The following is a 19730-nucleotide window of genomic DNA, read 5'->3' as shown; positions in this document are numbered from 1 at the left end:
GATGCTAACAGAGCTGTCAGGTGGGATTGTCTGAGATCTGAGGCGATACTAGCTGTCATTCATTACATCCATTGTATTTATGTGGTTGACCGAAAATTTTAAATAGTCCTAAAATCATCTTCATAATTCTTAATTTTACTTCATTACAGTTTGTTGTTCTACAGTTATTGCACCAGATGTCTCCAAGACAGCTTAAACCTTATCTTTGTTGCCATGTCAGCTGAAAGATAAATGACCTAAAAAGCCCCTTTTGATTGTTTTGCTTGTTCAGATGTGTCTGAGGGTTACATAAGTGTAAATGATTTTACTGCTTTTTAATTAAACATGCTAAACTTCTGAGAGGTTTTGAAACCAACTTAAATTAAAACTCTGTGATGTTATCTGTTGTCTTAAAAAAGAAAGAAAGAAAAAAAAACACCTCTTTATTGAGCCAGCGCCATACACAACATGTTTGGCAAAGTTCAATCAATAGCGTAGACTGACTATCTTTAGTTTCAAATTCCTAGCCCACCCAGTGATAATTTAGGGATTCTTTCCTCAAAACAGTTGTGTAAACAAATTAAAACTAGGCCAGCTTGTACCATGAACAAACTAGTTACCATGTTATAAAAACCACCATGACCACCTCAAACTGACCTGTCCCCTTTTGCTGATGATCTGTCCCAGTTCAACTAAAAAAATTATATGCAGTGTCAAAAGTAATACTAGCCTACTTTAAATATTAGCAAAACAAAACGAATTTAAGGCAGGAAGTAAACAGTTTTGTTCAGTGCTCTTTCACAAATACTGTCGGAATACGGAACGCGCTACTCATTTTTTTTCCGGCTGTGACCCTCTTACCAATGCTGTAAACCACAGAGCCCTACGGTATTTAGGACCCGGGAGTTTCCGCTTCAGAACCGCGAGGGAGCACGTGACCGAGTGACAATCTGAGCTATAAAGAACACGAGGAAAGTAAACCTCTCAAAACTGTCCGAAACATTCGCAGCTTGGGCTCCCATCACTGCGGCAGACATGGATTGCGGAATTCTCACATCTAAATCCATTCTTTTACTTCTCAGTCTAATATTTTGGGTAAGTTTGTGTTGTTCTTTTAACATAATATTTGTTGTCTTTTTTGTTTCATAAATATAGAAAGATGTAAAAATATACATCTACCCATGCTGTTGTTGGTTTTGCTGTTGTTGGATGATTACTGTATTTGTAGGAAGAAGGGTCCTAGGAACCACAATTGTTTGTATTCATCCAGATGTTGTTTCTCCTCCTCCAGACACTAAATGATTGTTCAGTCAGAGTAACACGCTGAATGTAATTTAATTTAGGGTGAGATATCTGTTTGCTCTTTGTTTACACTCGAGAACCAAATGAAAGCGCTTCATTGTCGTTTGCAATGCAGCCTTTAAAGGTATTCACACTTGTTTCCATCAGAGTCGATGTAACTGTCAGAGCTTCTAACTTGATTTCAGTGGAAAAAAATACAATTGTTTTTGGCCATTATGAAACGTTAGGCCAGTGTTTCTCAATCAGGAGTCGTGGACCCCTAGTGGTCCTTGACGTAATGCCAGGGGGTCCATATAAAGTATGAATCTTTGTATGTTTTGATATGTTCCCATGAAAGAACAATGAGGTCCTCACAAAGACATGAATGCTACTAAATGAGTCAATTTTGTACTGGGGGTCCCAGGGGATGGTTTAAAATTGGACTGGGGTCCGGTGTTCCAAAAGGTAGAGATTCTATGTAGGCCTAGTCATCTGATTTGGCTTAAGTCCCACACTCTCATTTTATGCTTCACTGAACAAGAAACCATGTAGAAAACCATGACTTCTGCACAGTCAATTTAATATTTTCCTATGTATATAGCTGTTGCCAAAATTAAAATAAATCAAGATAAACTTTTTTTTAAAGTTTAAGGCTCTTAGGTGCCCCATTGTTCTGGCCCTTTCTGCACATCATGCACTTATGGTTTTGTGTGTCTTTATTTCTTCTGGTAACAACAGTGCAGTAAGTAACAAAACCTGGAACTGAAAGTTCTTACTGTTGCATCTTTGTCTGGTAAAGCTGATGTATTGCCATTGTGAGGTGTACCTTCATGCCTCAAGGGTTTCAGTTTAACTGTGCTGCTTCTGCTCAAGCCGAGGCACAAGACTAGCATTCCAGGAAAGATTTAGAGGGCAGGAAAAGGCTTCTCATGGTCTCTCGTGACTGCGTTATGACTGATAACTGAAGAAACCGATCATGCACAAGCGAGTCACACATAACTCAGAATTACAAAGTGTACTTGTTATGAAATGCCATCTTATGACATCATGTGAGAGATGATGAATGTTACAGCATGTTACTTTGTGATGTTTTCGCTTTTCACCAATCTTAAAAAAAAATAAGTTTAAATTTTTTTTATTTTGCAGAATAGTTTATGGTTTTTAAAAAAGAATGTCAAAAAAGCTAACTTCTTGAAAATGATATACATTTAATAACTGTAAAACAGTGGTTTTTAACCTTTTTTTTTTTTTAAATGAGTGAATGTTCAGTCAGAGTGAATGTTACATAAGTGAGTGTTTAGTTAGTTTGCTGGTTGAGCACCACTTCTTTAAAAAAGTCAAAATGAATAGCGTACATTGTTCTTATATTAAATGGATGTAAGTGTATAGGTCATTATCAGTTTCTTTTCTTACAAATATCACAAGATTATAAAAATGTAAAAAGTTTTGAGGGGAGTTGCCCCACATGACTTCTCATACAACTAATCTTACCTTTTAAATAAAGTTATTTTAATACATTTTGAACAAATAAATAGACCTGAGTATCATGTCTTTGACCCACCTGTTGTTTTTTGTTCTGTTTTTCTTCAGGCTGCTGGAGCGGCCCTCGCGTATGTTGGCTCTTATGTGATAAAGAGCTACAACAACTTTGAAGACTTTGTGTCTAATAAGTACTCCGTCATCCCGGCAGCCATTATAATCTGTGTGGCTGTGGTCATGTTTGTCATCGGGATCGTTGGCTGCTGTGCTACTCTGAGGGAGTCCAAAGTCGGATTAGGCTTTGTAAGTGTCTGTGTACCTTTTCAGCCCAAAGCCTTTTTTTCAGTTGATTTCATTGAAAATAGAATGTAGGGTTCATGTTGGTAATTTATATTTCTACTTTAAAGCCTCTGGGCTAGTACTGGTTTCATCACTGGTTTTAATATTTTATACTTTTATCTGAATTTGCATTTAGTTTCTTCTCATCATCATGATAATCTTCGCAGCCGAGGTGACTGCTTTTGTGTTTGGTTTCATCTACAGGGGAAGAGTAAGCAATTCTCATATAACTTATGAGCAATATGTATGATATGGAGAAATATGAATCATTGGAAAACTTTTTATTTATTTATTATGTATACAGATTAAAGGTGACCTAGAAAAGTCAATGAACGGCGTCTTTCAAAAGTATGACGGTGTGAACAGTGAAACCCATGCAGTGGATTACTTGCAATTCCAAGTAAGGCTCAAAGATTCTGTCATATTGCAATCTTTTTTGGTTGCACAGGAAATGATGCATGAGGGATTCTCATTCTCTTTATAGTCTCCTTCATTCTTTTTGCATTACTTTTCACTTTTACATTTCCAGATGGAGTGCTGTGGGGTGAATAACATCACAGACTGGACTGCAATACCATGGTTTGTCCAACATAACAACTCTGTGCCACATTCCTGCTGTAAAGCAAATACTACACAATGCACTGGACAACTCAACCAACTAGATCTTCTGAACACACAGGTTTGAGCGCAAAACTGCTTGACATCTGATATTGTGCATTATTTTATTCAGATGACAGTTTTTTTTATATATATATATATATATATATATATATATATATATATATATATATATATATATATATATATATATATATATATATATATATATATATATATATATATATATGCATGCTATTATAGTATTTCATTATTTCCATTTTTAATAATAATTTTTATTGTTTGCTGTTTATTTCTATATAACGTATAAAGCTATTAATTATTAACTAAAACTAATTTCTATTTTTTATTTCACTTTTCAGAATTTTAGTAGTTATGATTATTTTCATTGTTTTTTCATCTAAGTATTTTTTGTAGCTCTAAAATAAATAACAAAATACATATTTAATTGGGTCAGTGTTTTTTATTGTGCTTATTCAGATCAGCGTAATTCCAAGCGTATTAAAATTATATAATTTTGTTTTTAAAGCAATTTTGTGAGGGGGGAAAAAACATTCTGTTGTTCCTACAGGGATGTGAAGCTAAACTGGAGCAGATGCTTCAGGATGTGCTTAGTTATGCAATGTTGGTCATCCTGGGATTTGCCATCATTAAGGTACATCAGCTCATTTTAGCCTCATCTTTATCCTTGTTTATCAGACAGTGAATTTTCAGCAACTCTCTCTCTCTCTCTCTCTTTTTCAGTTGTTTGGGATGCTCAGCATCTGTGTCATTGCCTGCAGAAGCAAGAAGAATGACTATCAGCCTCTGTATGCGTGATAGTAAAACCTCCTGAATCACTCTCTTGGGACAATCTCTACACTCTCAATACTGTGCAGCTAAACACAGCCTCACTGGCACCATAAATAACAGAAGTTTAAGGTGTGACAGGTGTGCGGTCAGAAAAACACTGAACATTATCAAATGATCAAAGAGGTGTCTGAAAACCATGCGACTAAGTAGTTTTGCTGACAAATGTTTATGCTAGCCCTTGACAAATACTGTATGTCTGTGTCTCCAACTCCACAAAAGTTTTAGGAAATGTTATACAGGAACACTTCACCAAATGTGTTTAAAATGTCTATCAAACTTTAGAGTTGATAGATGCACTGAATTTTTAAGGATTTTATGTTTCTGTTTTCGACAATGGTGTCTTTTTGTTTTTTTGCTACTGTCCAAATTATACCCGTCTAATACTCATTTATGTTTATTATGTTCATTAAAAGAATTTAGCTCAACAGAAGGATATTAAACTATGGAAATAAACTGGTCTGAGTGTATTTCTAAATTTTTCTAGATTACAAAAATTCATGTTAATAATAATCCTCAATGGTTTATCAACACCATTTTGGAGGAAATACACATTTGGATTTAGATAAATCTTGGGTGTAGACTTCAGTTCTTATTCGTCTCATGCTGACACATTTATGACGATATGAAGTAAGCCCTGATCTCCAATCATCAGAAATGCTCTAATGGCCCAAATTTTTAATGCAGACACAAAATGTACTGAATCCCTGAATTGTAGAGATCTCGACACCCTTAAAAATGAATGAAATGAAATGAACAGAACAAAAATGAACAAACTACCCCTTACTTTTTAGTGCTATAGCAGAAAATTCAATTGAATGTAATAAATAAACCATTCAGGGTTTACAATACTATAAAATGTTCTTGGTGAATATGTAGAGAGAAAAATGTGTTAACACTATATAAATTCAACAATAATTTGAACGTAGTCAGATTCTGCTTTATTGTTAGTTTGTTACCAGAGAAAACCGTACAAGATTGAGACTTACCGAGTTTATTGGTTTATAAATATAACTTAAGATATAATAGTTAGTAAAACAATTTTGTTAAAGGAATCAAAGTTAACCGATCTAATATGAGTATTTGATTCTAAGTCATGTGTATTTGTAGCCATTAGAGGTCGCTGCCAGATGAAGAAAAAAAAAAACACCATTATAATTGAACAGTACGGATGATCAGTAGTGAGCATATGCACAATTTAAGTTGACTGTGTAAGTAACTAAACAGAACACACTGATTTTGTTATTTTATATATTTGGAAATGTATATACTGCTTCGTGTGTATCTTTATACTTCTTTTTTGTTTGTTTGTTTGTTTGTTTTTTTGCTCTCACACTCTCACAGTGCTAACTCATGTTTTTGGACCAGAAACGTATACATTTCCATCTTCATTTATGCATTTTCCTCCTCTCACCAGACTCCTCAGTGCAGTAACCTGACCTCATTCAGGATGAAGCATCTGGAGGGCAGCCAAACACACTGTCTCTCCTGCTGAGGAATCCAAAGATACTTCATCCCTGCACTGCCAAAACCGAGGTGCTCATTTTATTTCCAGGAACTGCTGTAGTTTTTGTTAGTAGTGGTAGGTCTTTAGGCATATTCATATTCAAGGGGTTGAAGGCACATAAACAGAATGGGGACAAGAGGAGTGACAGTGTGCATTCTGTGCAAGCACAAATCAAAGCAGCAGAGCTCTGGGAAACCTGATCACAGACTGACACCTTGGTTCATTTTATCTTGAAAAAAAAAAAGATGCAACTGATATAAAATGGAAGCAGCACATTCTACTTTATTTGAGAGTTGGATAATAAATAGATGGATTGTTTTCAGGTAATGGTGGCATTCATTATTACCATTTTTGTTGATAGTTATTTATGAGGAAATATTTGACAGTTGAATGTTTAACAGGAAGTTACATCAATGTCTTTTTGATCACAGTATTTCAGTATGAGCTATGCACACACATACACATACACTGACATGTCGTATTCATTATGTAGAAAAGGAACAAAGTTAACCAATTAAGTTTCACTGTATAACATATTTTTCTTAATAAATTATAATCGTACTGATTATAAAATAATTAAAATTGTATATTTTTCATATAGTAATGTAATTTTGTGCGTGTGTTGGTATTTATATATATATATATATATATATATATATATATATATATATATATATATATATATATATATATATATATATATATATATATGTTTGTTTTACTGTTTTTTTTTTTTTTTTTTTTTGTGTGTTTTCCAGTGTACACCCTTTCATATGAAGAAGCTTTCGAAAATATATAAATATGTTTTATATAGACTTAGGCTATTACAAAAATGACTTGTCCGCACCTGATACCAGGCTACCTATTTTTGTCAATAAAAATTATCCTTGAAAGACGAGAGTCAGTAAAGTGAAGCACTTTACATGTCAAAAACAGCTGTCCTGAGCAGTCGCGAGCACCTGGGGACCAGATGCCACGGCCCATCATCTGAGCTCTAGATGTGTGCACGAGCGCGCAGGTGTCAGGATCACCGTGTGACGGACGGGGAGGGAGTGACGTCATCGAGGGGGCACCAACGAGTTTTGCCAAAGAAAAGCTTGTAGATTCACAGTGGAAAAGGGGCGCTGGGAAACCAACACATGCTGTGGGTCTCAAATGAACGCTCTCTCGGCGGTTTCTCCCGGTGACGCTATCGCGGGTAAGATCTAATATTACTCTCCGGTAACACACACGGAAAATTGCTCACGGCAGCAGCAGCAATAAACCTAAACAGACAGACTAAAACCTCCATCTACCGGACTGCACCAGTGCTAAGATTCAATAACAAACTCTTAACTGCGAAAACATCACTTTCCCCATGGAAAACTATGCTCGTCTTTCTTTTTTTCCCGACACAAATAGAGCAAACCCGTGGAGCAGCTGACAAAGGCAGGCGACGGTAAGAGATCCTGGAGCATCGCTGCCTTTGTAGTTTTCTCCGCGGATGGGCCGGAAGATAAGAACATAGTGTTGTCAAAATCTGATTTTATACTATGTTTCATACGTGTATAGGCTCTTGTGTCATTTATGAATAGACTTGCGAGTGAAACTGCTGTTATTGTGTATAATGCGCACGGGTTTGTGTGTATCCTGTCCATCTCAGATCGGAGTACAGGCGTTACTGTAGTCACACAAAGCGAATGAATGCAGCGCTGCTGTTGTGTGTTCAGCTGGACTCACTGCTTCTTTTAGGCTATACTGCCTTCATTCACAGGCTAACAAGTTCACCGTTTTTATTTAACCTTACCAAACGTTGTCCATAAATATGAACAATAAAATAATTCAGCGTAATAAATGTATACATCTTGTTTTAACGTTCAGCAATAAATTGCATCGGTCAGCGCCATAATCATATGCATTATTAATAAAGTTGGGCTCTCCCAGTCTGGGCCACTTTCTGCTAATTTTTTTTTCCTTACACTAATATATATATATAAGTGTGCAAGGAAAGCTTTTTTATTATTATTTTACACAGGAACGAGTTCATCCCCGCATGGGTGCTGCCATGTGACATCACATGACCTGTTGTGATATGCAAAGTGTTGAGTTACTATAGACTGTAATAATACTAATAATGTTAACTTTATGTAACATTTATAATTCTTTACAAATTCTTCACAATGGAGGTGTGAAGAAAATTCTTTAGTGAAAATTCATTTTCTCCACAGTGGAATCGATTTGAATGGTAACTTATTAAACTTTAAACACAGTCCTATTGTTTAAAGACATTAAAGACTAATTTATTTGCCGACTTAATTGTTTGGAACTTATTTTCTTAAGTAATGGTGTTCAACAGCGGAATAAAAAAATAATAATAATAATTACCCATGATTCTGCAAAGTAATCTCCTCCAGTTAGAAACTGATACAAGCAAGTTGTGCCAAAATAACACTACAGTGCCCACCCACTCCCACGTGGCACTGGATGACAGAATCAAGTTAGTCTCCCTATGCTCTCAAAATACCTTAATATTTGTTTATACACACACACACACACACACAGTATATATAACATCAAATATGTTGTTTATGTAAATGCAATCAACATCTTAAAAAATATATTTTTATATTTTTTATTTATCCATCTTTGTAATTTAATTGTCATTGGCAATGCTTAATGGGATTGTAGTTCTTTCCTGTCTTGTACCTTTGTGTTTTTGCTTTCCAATTTTCAATTATTATTTTTTTAATCAAAGTGTGTAATGTTTAGATTCACTCATATGCTCAAAGGCGAAGGAGTTGGTTTGGTTCATGGATTATAATGCCTAATTATATGGGAAAAATGAATGGGAGAAAACTTCCAGATCAAGAGCCACTGCAGAAGTGTGTGGGCACTGTTGTGCTAAAGGCAAAGGAGTTCATCTTAACTGAGTCGGTATACAATAAATACTTTTTAAGTGAAGTGAGACTATTAAGTTTAGTGGAGTAAACTAATACTAGATGCATATTTGTTTATTTAATGTAGAAAATCACCAAGCTGAAACATAAAAAAAAAAAACTATGAACTGTAAAAATGTGCATTTGATGGTATTTCTAAACTATTCATGATTTTATTGTAATCAGTATCTAATCTAATCTGATTTCTCTCTCTCTCTCTCTCTCTCTTTCTTTTCCTCCACTGAAGGGAATGCATGAGAAGCGTGACACATAGCTGCGTGAGGAGCATGGAGGGTACAGGACAGCCTGGAGCCGGAGACGGCAAGTGAAAGCTTTTAGACTCCAAATGAAACTCACCTGCTGCTAACGTTAAAGTCAGACATCAGACAACCTCCAACTCCAGTGCAGCAGTGTAATTGAGTTTGAATGTATCATGGAGTGTTTTTAGGGTAGAGGATCCTGGGAGACTGCATGCGCTCAGAGTGTTTGCTGTGTGCAGCAGGCACTGGCTGACTGTGGGATGTTGCTATGGAAACACTTGCCCTGTTCTAGGGTGTTGAGTTGTATTCCACCCAGTACTGTGCCCCCATTACTGTGCAAATGTGATTTAAGATCTCTCTCTTCAAGAAGAAGGGTTCATTTTTGCTTCGTGCTGCTGTAGTTTGAATTGTAGATTGTAATAAAAAATAATATGATGATTTTTTTCTTTATAGCTTTGTTATAGAATATTGCATTGTTTGGTCATTTATCATTCTCCTCACTCCCTCCAGCCTCTCACAGGCAATGCCCAAATGCTCCTCTCTAAGCCATGGCCTGGCAGAATACATCCCAGTTTCGATATGGCTTTGACCTGGGGGGACATTACCAGGATCTGCGTCCTCTTGGCGCGGGAGCGTCCGGCCTCGTCCTGTCTGCGGTGGACAGGCGCAGCGGTCTGTGTGTGGCGGTTAAGAAGCTGGTCATGCGAGATGCCGTCAGTGTAAAACACGCTCTGAGAGAGGTGAAGATCACCCGCCACCTGCAGCATGAGAACATTGTCAGGGTGTATGACGTGATGGGCCCGTCCGGTCACCCTTTACCTCTCGACTTTACCCATGTGTCAGCAATATACATAGTGCAAGAGTGTATGGAAACTGACCTGGCACGATTACTGGAGCGAGGGCCGCTGCCAGCAGAACACGCCACCCTGCTCTTTTATCAGCTGCTTCGTGGGCTCAAGTTCATCCACTCTGCAAACGTACTGCACCGTGACCTCAAGCCAGCAAACATCTTTATCAACACAGAGCAAATGCTGCTGAAGATCGGAGACTTCGGCCTGGCTCGCATTGTGGACCCACATTACTCTCACAAGGTAAGAGTCACAGCAGCAGGGCAGGTGTCTCTGAGTCATGCACCGCTTCACTCCCTAGAAAGAATTACAGATATCTTCTTAGATACAGAAATGGTACTGTGGTTCCTAATGGAGGTATATGACTGATATTTGTCATCAATATTCCAGCTTTATTGGTTATTAGTGCTATAGTAACAGGTCTAATGATAAATGATCAATGATTCATTCTAATGTTTAAAAAAAAAAAAATCAGTTCTGCATTGGTTATTGGTCACTTAAACATAAAAATTATTTGTATTGGTGTTGGTCAAAAAATGTGTTGTTCGTTGGTCAAAGAAAGTATCGATCCTATCAAAGTGATTGAGATGTTTATTATTATTATTATTATTTATCGAGCTGGTTATTATTTACTCTGTAGTTTTGACGTTTTTTTTTTAGTACCATATTTCTCGGACTATAAGTTGCACCTGAGTATAAGTCGCATCAGTCCAAAATTACGTCATGATGAGGAAAAAAACATGTATAAGTAGCACTGGACTATAAGAGAAAACATGTCTACAGCCGCGAGAGGGCGCTCTTTGCTACTCAGTGTAGACTACAGGAGCACTGAGCAGTATAGAGAGCCCTCTAGCGGCTGGAGACGGTAATGTTTTCTCTTGGTTCATGTCTCTTAATTAATTTCTCTTGGTTCATGTCAAATTAATTTTGATAAATAAGTCGCTCCTGACTATAAGTCGCAGGACCAGCCAAACTATGAAACAAGGTGTGACTTATAGTCAGGAAAATACGGTATATGTACCATGACAATGCCGTACATCTGGAAGTGTACCAGGATATACTTTGAAGTACTGTACATAGTAAATGTTAGGGTAATTATTAGGTTACCAAGTATATATGAAAGTACAAGGGTATTACAGTCTGATACAGCCATTTTGTAATGGCTCTTCCAATACTTTTTTATAAGAGTGTGGTAATAATACCATGAAGAACTGGTTATTTTAGTTCATTTTGGGGAACTTTTAAGATGTTAGTAGTAAAGTACTGTTATATAGTATATTAGCACAACTTTCACTGTGGTTCAACCTGCAGTTCCAGTCTGGCAGAATCACATTCCTATTCCTATCAATTATCATGAGCTGCTGGCTGTTAAGATAATGACATATTAATCCATTTACAGCCTCATCTTCAGCGTAACCTCCTTAGGAACAGAAGTGCTTTATATTATCTGCTTGTTCTAATGGTTCTTATTGTCATAAGTCTAGGCAGCTAAAACTGATTGAATTCAATTCAATTCAATTCAAGTTTATTTGTATAGCGCTTTTTACAATACAAATCGTTACAAAGCAACTTTACAGAAAATTATGTTTCTACAATATTTAGTAATAGCTTATAAGACTGTTAGTTTGTGCACGTATGACAGGATTTGTAGAAAAATTAATACAAGACGTAGTCAGCCAGATGATGAACATTAATAATATTATTAATAATTAATAATTATCATATGATGCAGTCACACTTGTAGCAATATTTGTTAGTTCTGTTTGTTGATTCAGGGTTAGCATCATCTGAGGTCCTCTGAGGGTCAGCATCATCTCTTCTCAGGTGTTCTGGATGTAAATCCCGTGGCAAAACATAGAAACAAATAGAGACATCATTAGCATAGCTGCTGATCCAACAAAGTAAAATTAATTAGTTTAACTCAAGCTAAAGAATAAAAATGCACATTTGATCAGATGCAACTACACTCACAATTTAAGATACATTAGTTGAATGCTTGGCGAAAGAGATGCGTTTTTAATCTAGATTTAAACAGAGAGAGCGTGTCTGAACCCGAAAATTATCAGGAAGGCTATTCCAGAGTTTGGGAGCCAAATGTGAAAAAGCTCTACCTCCTTTAGTGGACTTTGCTATCCTAGGAACTACCAAAAGTCCTGCGTTTTGTGACCTTGGGGACCGTGATGGGTTGTAGCTTGGTATAAGGCTAGTTAGGTACGCAGGAGCTTAACCATTTAGGGCCTTATAGGTAAGTAATGATAATTTGTAACTGATACGGAACTTAATAGGTAGCCAGTGCAGAGACTGTAAAATTGGGGTTTGATAATATTTGATAATATTTTTTTGACCTCGTAAGGACTCTAGCTGCTGCATTTTGGACTACCTGTAGCTTGTTTATTGAAGAAGCAGGACAACCACCTAGCAGTGCATTAGTCTAGAGGTCATGAATGCATGAACTAGCTTTTCAACCAAATATTATTTTCAAAAGACAAGTTGCTGCCTAATATAACACCCAGATTTTTGACTGTAGAGGAAGTAACAGTACATCTGTCTAGTTGCAGATTGTAATCTACAAGATTCTGTGTAGTTTTTTTTGGTCCAATAATTAATATCTCTGTCTTATCCAAATTTAATTGGAGAAAATTATTGGTCATCCAATCTTTTAAATTTTTAACACACTCTGTTAGCTTAGACAATTTAGAAGTTTCATCTGGTCTCATTGAGATATATAGCTGAGTATCATCAGCATAACAGTGGAAGCTAATTCCGTATTTTCTAATGATATTACCAAGGGGCAACATATATATTGAAAATAGAAGGGGACCTAGGACGGATCCTTGTGGCACTCCATATTTTACTGGTGATAAATTAGATGACTCCCCATTTAAGTAAACAAAATAGTAGCGATTGGACAGGTAGGATCTAAACCATCTTGGAGCCTGCCCTTGAATACCTGTATAGTTTTGTAATCGATCTAGGAGTATGCCATGATCTATGGTGTTGAACGCAGCACTAAGATCAAGTCACTAAGACTAGAAATGAGATGCAGCCTTGATCTGACGCAAGAAGCAGGTCATTTGTAATTTTAACAAGTGCAGTTTCTGTGCTATGGTGGGGCCTAAAACCTGACTGAAATTCTTCATACTGAGACTTAAAGGGATAGTTAAACCAAATAATGCTGTCATTGCAAAGATGTATAGCTTGCTTGCTTCTGTTTTGTACATCAAATAATGCACTTCAACCTGTTGATTGATAATGATTCATTATAAAAGTATAGAAACATCTTTTGGGCACAGTGCAGATAATTTCATGCAGACATTATCGGCTTCTTGATCCTGGTGACCTTATGTTATTATAATAACAACTGCAATCTATAGTTACTTCATACTGCACTGCACATAGATGTTTTCGAACATTATACTATTTTGTTACACAATAATTACAAACAGTTATCTTGATGTTATGGGAGCTGAAAGATTAATGTGGCTCTTTAGTATCTCATTCTGCTTCTGTATTATTTAGCAGAGCTCGCTGTGTAACACTAGCAGTCCGGGAGGAAAACATGAATGGAGAGCTTTGTGTGAGACAGAACAAGGTGGGGTGAATGATCAGGCAAGGGGGGATAGTCACAGTTTTGGATGGAAGGGACCGCTAGAATAAAAACAGCACAGTAAATTATAGTAGGATTCCTATTTTGGGAGCCCTGTTTAAGATACTATGTAAGATAGATAGTAAGATAGCTGAGATTGCAGACTCCATGAGAGCAGCTCTCATGTCACTCAAAATATGCATATATTATCAAAATGTCAAAGCCGCAGTGAAATGACTTCAAAAAGTGTTTGTACACTTTAGCCACACTTTTTTTTTTGGTATGTTTAATCCAAAAAGAAAACAATAGACATACTGTACAAAATGATGAAGATGTATTGAGCTGATATTTTCTGATTAGGAACAATTAGCAGGATATGTGCTGATAGGATACCTGTGTGTTGGCAGATCTTGCTACAAAAACAGCCAAGTACATAATATTTGTTTTTGTTTTAATTAATTAAAATTTAGCCCTTACTCCAGTCTTCAGTGTCACATGATCCTTCAGAAATCATTCTAATATGCTGATCTGGTGCTCAAAAAACCCTCCATGTTGAAAACAGTTATGCCACTTAATTTTTGTATATTTGCTGTACCATTTCCCCCCCAGGTACCACTTGGATTGGTCTATTTTTTATGTAATGCAATTAAATTAATACATTTTAAGAGTGGTTTAACTTTTGTCTACATTTATGAGAAAATAGCCTTATTTTTTTGGTCTTATTTTACCAAGGATACCAAGTAAGCCTGGACTGCCCTCTTACGTATATAGGTGCATGATACTCCTGGTTGTATTAGTATAAAGAATCATGAGTATGTTATTGCTCCTCTCTGAGTATGCAGTGAGCTTCATTGAATTAAGGGCACATATTCACTGAGCGAGTTCCTGTAACTCTGCTGCTCAGTACTGAAAGTGCCTGTTCCCCTCTCAGCATGGAGGGAACATTCAGTTCTCAAATCTAGAGGATCACAGATAAATGGACTATGGATTCACAGAAGCATCTGGATCCACATATGCTAGCAGTGCAGGCATAATACAATTATATTTGTATATTAATGTAATCAATTGAAAATAACTGTATTAATATCAAATAATTAAAGTTACACTTTCTAAAAAATATAAATGTATAATATTTGTGTATTTCTGGCCAGTTAAAAGTGAGATGCTGGCAGCAGAAAATCCTCTTTTTCAGGTCTTTCTCAGTGTGTAAGCTGCACTGGTCAAGATGCCTGATTTATGCCACTATTTTCTTTCTTATTATTGCTCATTTTCAGTCTTTGTTCATCTGGTGTGTGAACAGTTTCAAAGGTCTTAGTGAATCAGCTCCAGTGAGAAGACAAAGGCTCTCTTTGTAAGCAGGATATGGAAATATCATTCTTGTTTGTGTCACCATCACCCTTCAGATCCACCCTACCTACTGAGGCTGCCTGCTAAAATCTCACAAATAATTCATCACCTGGGCCCAGGGGGAGAGTGGGAGGTGAGAAAGAAGAGGAAAGGATGAAGGACAGCAAGAAGGATTTTCTGAAGGAGATTGTAGGAGGGGTGTACTGGGAGTCATAGGGTTACTGTACTTCAGACTTTACACTGATGCTGAGTCACATGGCTTTTATACACCCTATTTTTTCTATTTATATTATACACTGGATTTACATTTACAAAATTAAATTGATCAAAGGTGACATAGTGTGTTAATGAATGCATAAAGGCAGTTTATCATTGAATTCAGTGATGTATTATGATATATCAAATGAGAATATTAGAATGATTTCTGAGGGATCATGACAAAAATCAGCTTTGCCAGCACAGGAAGAATAACATTTTAAAATATACTAAAAGTGAAAATGCTTAATTTGACTTGAAATAATATGGCTGCATTAATTTGTAAAATATAAATACAGTAAAATAGTATAATCTATATTTAAATTATTATATAAACTATATTAGGTTTATATTATACTTATGTTAGGTTTATTAATTTGCTTTGAACCAAAGTAACTTGCTGTGCAAATGATATACTCATTATATATCATTATATAGATGTTAAGGACACCATTTATTAGTTGTGTATGTTGTATATGAAAGACACTTCACTTTTCTCTGCAGGGATATCTGTCAGAGGGAATGGTCACTAAATGGTACCGTTCACCGAGACTGCTGCTGTCTCCAAATAACTACACTAAAGCAATTGATATGTGGGCCGCAGGCTGCATTCTGGCTGAGATGCTCACAGGCCGCATGCTGTTTGCAGGTAAGACTAGAACAGCGCTCAGTAATGAGCAAAGGCTCATCATTAGTGCTTCTGTTGCTCTATTTGTTTTGTATAGATCTTGCGGTCCACTTGAGAAACAAAAATGTCAATCTTCATTATGCAGCCTCAGTTTCAGAGCGTCCTCTAGTGGCTATTGGTGGTAAAGTAAAGTGTCTAGGCCAGACATATCAGTCGAGTTTAGTGTTTAAAGTTTTAAATCCTATCTTTTATTTCTTTCTTTTTTTTACTTTAACTTTTTTCAAATAGTTCAGACATTTTTCTCGCCTTTCTACATTGTAAACTTGTAAGATCCTTGAGTTGTCTCAGTCTGGAGCCAGACAAAGTTACGGCACCATATTCTCTTCTCTAAGGTGCTCATGAACTGGAGCAGATGCAGCTGATTTTGGACACCGTGCCTGTTATTAGAGAGGAGGACAGACAGGAACTTCTGAAGGTCATGCCCTCATTTGTAGGTCAAGGGTGGGAGGTCAAGAAGTCACTCAGAAAACTATTGCCAGAGGTGGAGGACAAGGGTAAGCTGAGCATTTATTTTTTAAATCTGTGATAGTGTGATACCTCAACAGCATTATACACTGTCTCCACATTTCAGCCATTGATTTTCTGGAGTGCATCCTCACCTTTAATCCCATGGACCGACTGACAGCAGAAGAGGCTTTGTCTCACCCACACCTGCAGAGATACTCGTGTCCTCAGGACGAGCCTGTCTCCCTGCAGCCTTTCCGCATAGAGGACGAGCTAGAGGACAGTCTGGTCACCGAGCACGGCCATGCACTCAGCTCCCACTGGGACAGGTACAGCGCTCGCATGTCACACTTCCCAACACCAAGAGTTCAAGCTTTTCTCTCCACATGATGTCATTTGTTACAGTTTTTCTGGCACTCACAGTTCCAGTGCTCAGGTTTATGACAGTATTTCAAAAAAACTCTTGCTCTTTATAAAGAATTCAGTCTATATACATTCTTTTATAAAGAACTTAATCTATACAGCTACATTGTTTAGTTCATAAATTAAATGTATTTAATTGATTTAATGTCTTCTTAATATGGTTTCAAATAGTACAATCCACAATTCACTGCAATCATTTCACTGTCACACAACAAGACATGTTTCTTATAACGAATAAAAATAATATTTATCTGATTTATAATTATAAATATAAAGTAATATATTTATATGGCTTTGAAATTAAGTTTTCTCAATACCAAATGAAAATATTATTTCTTTCTGAGGCTCTCCATGGCAAAAACAAAAAATGGTTATTTCCAAATAATGTACACTACAAAGCCCAAAAATGTGTTAAAATGTACACCATGACATTAAGAAAGAAACCGGTTTGTTGGCCTGTGGGTCAAGTGCCAGAAAGGAACATTTGATAATAATAATAATAATAATAAAACTTAATAAATAATAAAACAAACATGGTTTGAGCAAGGATTTGTGAACCCAATAAAAATGCAGTACTTGAGTACTAGAGTATAATGAAACCAAGAAAATAAGGATTTCAGTTTTGGAGAGCGAATTTAAGTCTGCATTCGTTCTTTGATACTTCTTTAATGATGAAAGTGTGATTGTTAAACGTTTGTGGGTATATGAACGCTGGAAAAACTGGCTATTTACACAGATGGGTACAGAAACACCCAGAGGACCTATCGGTGACGTAGAATCCTGTTTAAATATAGAAACTTATTAAACCCCGGTTTAATTAGAACTCAAAGCAGACTCCATACAGGCACATCTGACAGAAGCTCTGGCTTTAGTGATCAGAGCCAGCAGTGGGAAGTGAACAAACTTGTAAGCTGAGACCACAGATCAAGAACAGAATCAAACTTTTGAAACATATTGACCAACTGTATAAATGCAAACATAACATTTGTGCTTAAAGTAATGCACTTACATTGGTCTGGATTGAAGATTAAATATTTGATAGCACAGACTAAGAAAAACAGGTGCGTGCCTGTATAATAGATGTGTGCAGGTCTTCAAGTCACAGCAGTCCTTATTTACTCACTCTCATGTTGTCCCAAACAAGTGTGATATGATATTTTTTTCCATATCGCCCACCCCTAAATGTCCTTGCTACATAAAAGTATTCATTTTATTCTTAGTGACCCCAAACTTTTGACCTGTTCACACGTCTTATTTAATAATGCATGTTTTAATATAAAATGTCAAACTAATACAACAGTGTGAATTATTTAATTTTGTTTTATTGTTTATGCCAGTGTTGCAATGTTTTACCTTGACTTAAAAGTTACTGTAATTAAAAAAAGAGATTGTTTTTAACCTAAAACCTTTTAAATAATGCAGTGACTAACTGCCATTATGCATCACTTTATACTCTGTATGCCAAACAAACGTTCAAATGTATGCTAAACTGCGCATACATGTTTCTCTCTCAGGTTTGATGGGAGTTTGTCGTCAGATGTTTATTGGCCGCAGCAGGAGCAGTGTGGCTGCATGCAGAGCGTCTCTGAACTGGGAGAGGCGGAAGATGAAGAAGTTCAAAGAGATCCACGAGCGAGTTCAACGGCCCACATCGAGGAGGTTCAGGTAGACCCTCGCAAATACTCCCACAGCAGCTCCGCAGAGCGCTTCCTGGAGCAGTCGCACTCGTCTCTGGAGCGCATCTGCGGTCAGTTCACGGAGCTGGACTGTGGCCGCTCCTGCGATTACAAAGTGGGCTCTCCGTCCTACCTGGACAAGATTGCGTGGCGGGAAGGGAAGCCGCAGCACTACTCTGAACCCAAGCTAATACTGGACCTGTCTCACTGGAGGCATAACACCATGTCTGCTCCGAGAGGGGGCAGCGTGGAGAAGCCTCTCGTCGAGCCTGGAGATCTGTTCCAGGAGATCTCGCGCTGGGTGGAGAGCACACAGTCTGGTCTCCACTCACCTGGTTCTCCTCAAGAACCACTCACCTCCCCGTGCTCCCCTCCTCAACCTCTATCTCCCACAATGCTGCCTCATTCTCAAATGCAAATCGCGGGGGCTTTGCAACTGACCACCCCTCACGACAGCAGGAGGAGTCCTAACCCATTCTTCTCCGCACCTCCTTCTCTGCTGCCCACTTCACCTTCCTCTCCTCATCACAGTTCATCCGATTACCTGTCCTTCTCCATTCGTTGCGAGAACGATGCAGAGCCATCGCAGATAGATCCTTCCAGAGAAGAACATTTTGATCTGGATGTGTTTATCTCTCAGGCTCTGAGGCTCTGTAGTCAGAGCGAGGTTTTGGTGGAGAACCCAGACGCTCCTGAATCGGGAAGCATTAGTCATGTTCGTAACGTCGCAGATCACAGACCCTCCAGAACTCTAACGCCGGAGATAGTCAAGGCTCATGGATATCATAAAGAGCACTGGTAGAGGATATCTTTGACTTTTTATTTAATGATACTGAAGATGTTTGGCAATAATGAATGTGAATTTCAGTTTTTGAGAATGTTGTTTTATTATCCGAAGCTATGATTCTGTATTCCACCAGAAATCTAAAGTATTTACCCCTAGAATGTGGATTGCTTGACAGGAAAACATCTGAGATCTCAAGATGGGATTTGATTGGAGCCTTGAGAGCACATGGTGATGGGGGGTTTTTGCAAGACATCTGTGTGTTCTCATTTGATTTCCGGCATTTCGGTTAAGTATTCCATATTCAATTTCAAATCTCTTAATCTTTTTGGTGAATACATTTAAAGCTAAATTATAAACTGTGCAAGTCTCTTATAAAAATGTGCAAGTATTTTTTTTCCTCCCAACAAGTATCTCTGCAGGAGCTCTTGAAAAATGAAACAAATGTTTTA

At 37.2% G+C, this 19730-nt stretch overlaps 2 protein-coding genes across 5 annotated transcripts; both read left to right on the top strand.

Moving 5' to 3' along the window:
* The first annotated feature begins 905 nt into the window (after positions 1-905).
* LOC128018543 (tetraspanin-36) lies at positions 906-5001 on the top strand. Of its 2 annotated transcripts, XR_008184904.1 has the most exons (8): positions 906-1074; positions 2851-3042; positions 3215-3289; positions 3383-3478; positions 3608-3757; positions 4268-4351; positions 4441-4568; positions 4627-5001. XR_008184904.1 is itself a non-coding variant. In XM_052604114.1 (7 exons), exons 1-7 carry the CDS (start codon positions 1015-1017, stop codon positions 4513-4515), a joined length of 732 nt encoding a protein of 243 aa, XP_052460074.1. In that variant the 5' UTR covers positions 907-1014; the 3' UTR covers positions 4516-5001. The 2 variants fall into 2 exon arrangements, 1 of the variants encoding a protein (XP_052460074.1); XM_052604114.1 differs by having other exon boundaries at positions 907-1074; positions 4441-5001.
* A 1995-nt stretch (positions 5002-6996) lies between these two features.
* On the top strand, positions 6997-19730 carry LOC128018540 (mitogen-activated protein kinase 4). 3 transcript variants are annotated; one of them, XM_052604108.1, is made up of 7 exons: positions 6997-7250; positions 9215-9288; positions 9738-10318; positions 15768-15912; positions 16284-16445; positions 16523-16724; positions 18333-19730. In XM_052604108.1, the coding sequence occupies exons 3-7, from the start codon at positions 9776-9778 to the stop codon at positions 19294-19296; spliced, it is 2016 nt and encodes a 671-aa protein (XP_052460068.1). In that variant the 5' UTR covers positions 6997-7250; positions 9215-9288; positions 9738-9775; the 3' UTR covers positions 19297-19730. The 3 variants fall into 3 exon arrangements, with proteins under 3 accessions (XP_052460068.1, XP_052460069.1, XP_052460070.1); XM_052604109.1 differs by lacking the exon at positions 6997-7250 and adding an exon at positions 7280-7490; XM_052604110.1 differs by lacking the exon at positions 6997-7250 and adding an exon at positions 8846-8965.

This window comes from Carassius gibelio, chromosome A8 (genome assembly GCF_023724105.1).
Source record: "Carassius gibelio isolate Cgi1373 ecotype wild population from Czech Republic chromosome A8, carGib1.2-hapl.c, whole genome shotgun sequence".
In the NCBI taxonomy this organism is placed as follows: domain Eukaryota; kingdom Metazoa; phylum Chordata; class Actinopteri; order Cypriniformes; family Cyprinidae; genus Carassius; species Carassius gibelio.
The sequence above is the reverse complement of the archived record's forward strand: the minus strand, read 5'-3'. Positions and strand labels throughout refer to the sequence as shown.

What these genes read in the sequence shown, in the direction of transcription:
- LOC128018543 (XM_052604114.1), top strand. Translation starts at nt 1,015, where the DNA reads ATGGATTGCGGAATTCTCACATCTAAATCCATTCTTTTACTTCTCAGT. An exon ending in CCAAAGTCGGATTAGGCTTT is followed by an intron (nt 3,043 to 3,214) that starts GTAAGTGTCTGT and finishes ATTTGCATTTAG; the next exon opens with TTTCTTCTCATCATCATGAT. An exon ending in GTTTCATCTACAGGGGAAGA is followed by an intron (nt 3,290 to 3,382) that starts GTAAGCAATTCT and finishes TTATGTATACAG; the next exon opens with ATTAAAGGTGACCTAGAAAA.
- LOC128018540 (XM_052604108.1), top strand. Translation starts at nt 9,776, where the DNA reads ATGGCCTGGCAGAATACATCCCAGTTTCGATATGGCTTTGACCTGGGG. An exon ending in AGGCCGCATGCTGTTTGCAG is followed by an intron (nt 15,913 to 16,283) that starts GTAAGACTAGAA and finishes CTCTTCTCTAAG; the next exon opens with GTGCTCATGAACTGGAGCAG. An exon ending in GCCAGAGGTGGAGGACAAGG is followed by an intron (nt 16,446 to 16,522) that starts GTAAGCTGAGCA and finishes TCCACATTTCAG; the next exon opens with CCATTGATTTTCTGGAGTGC.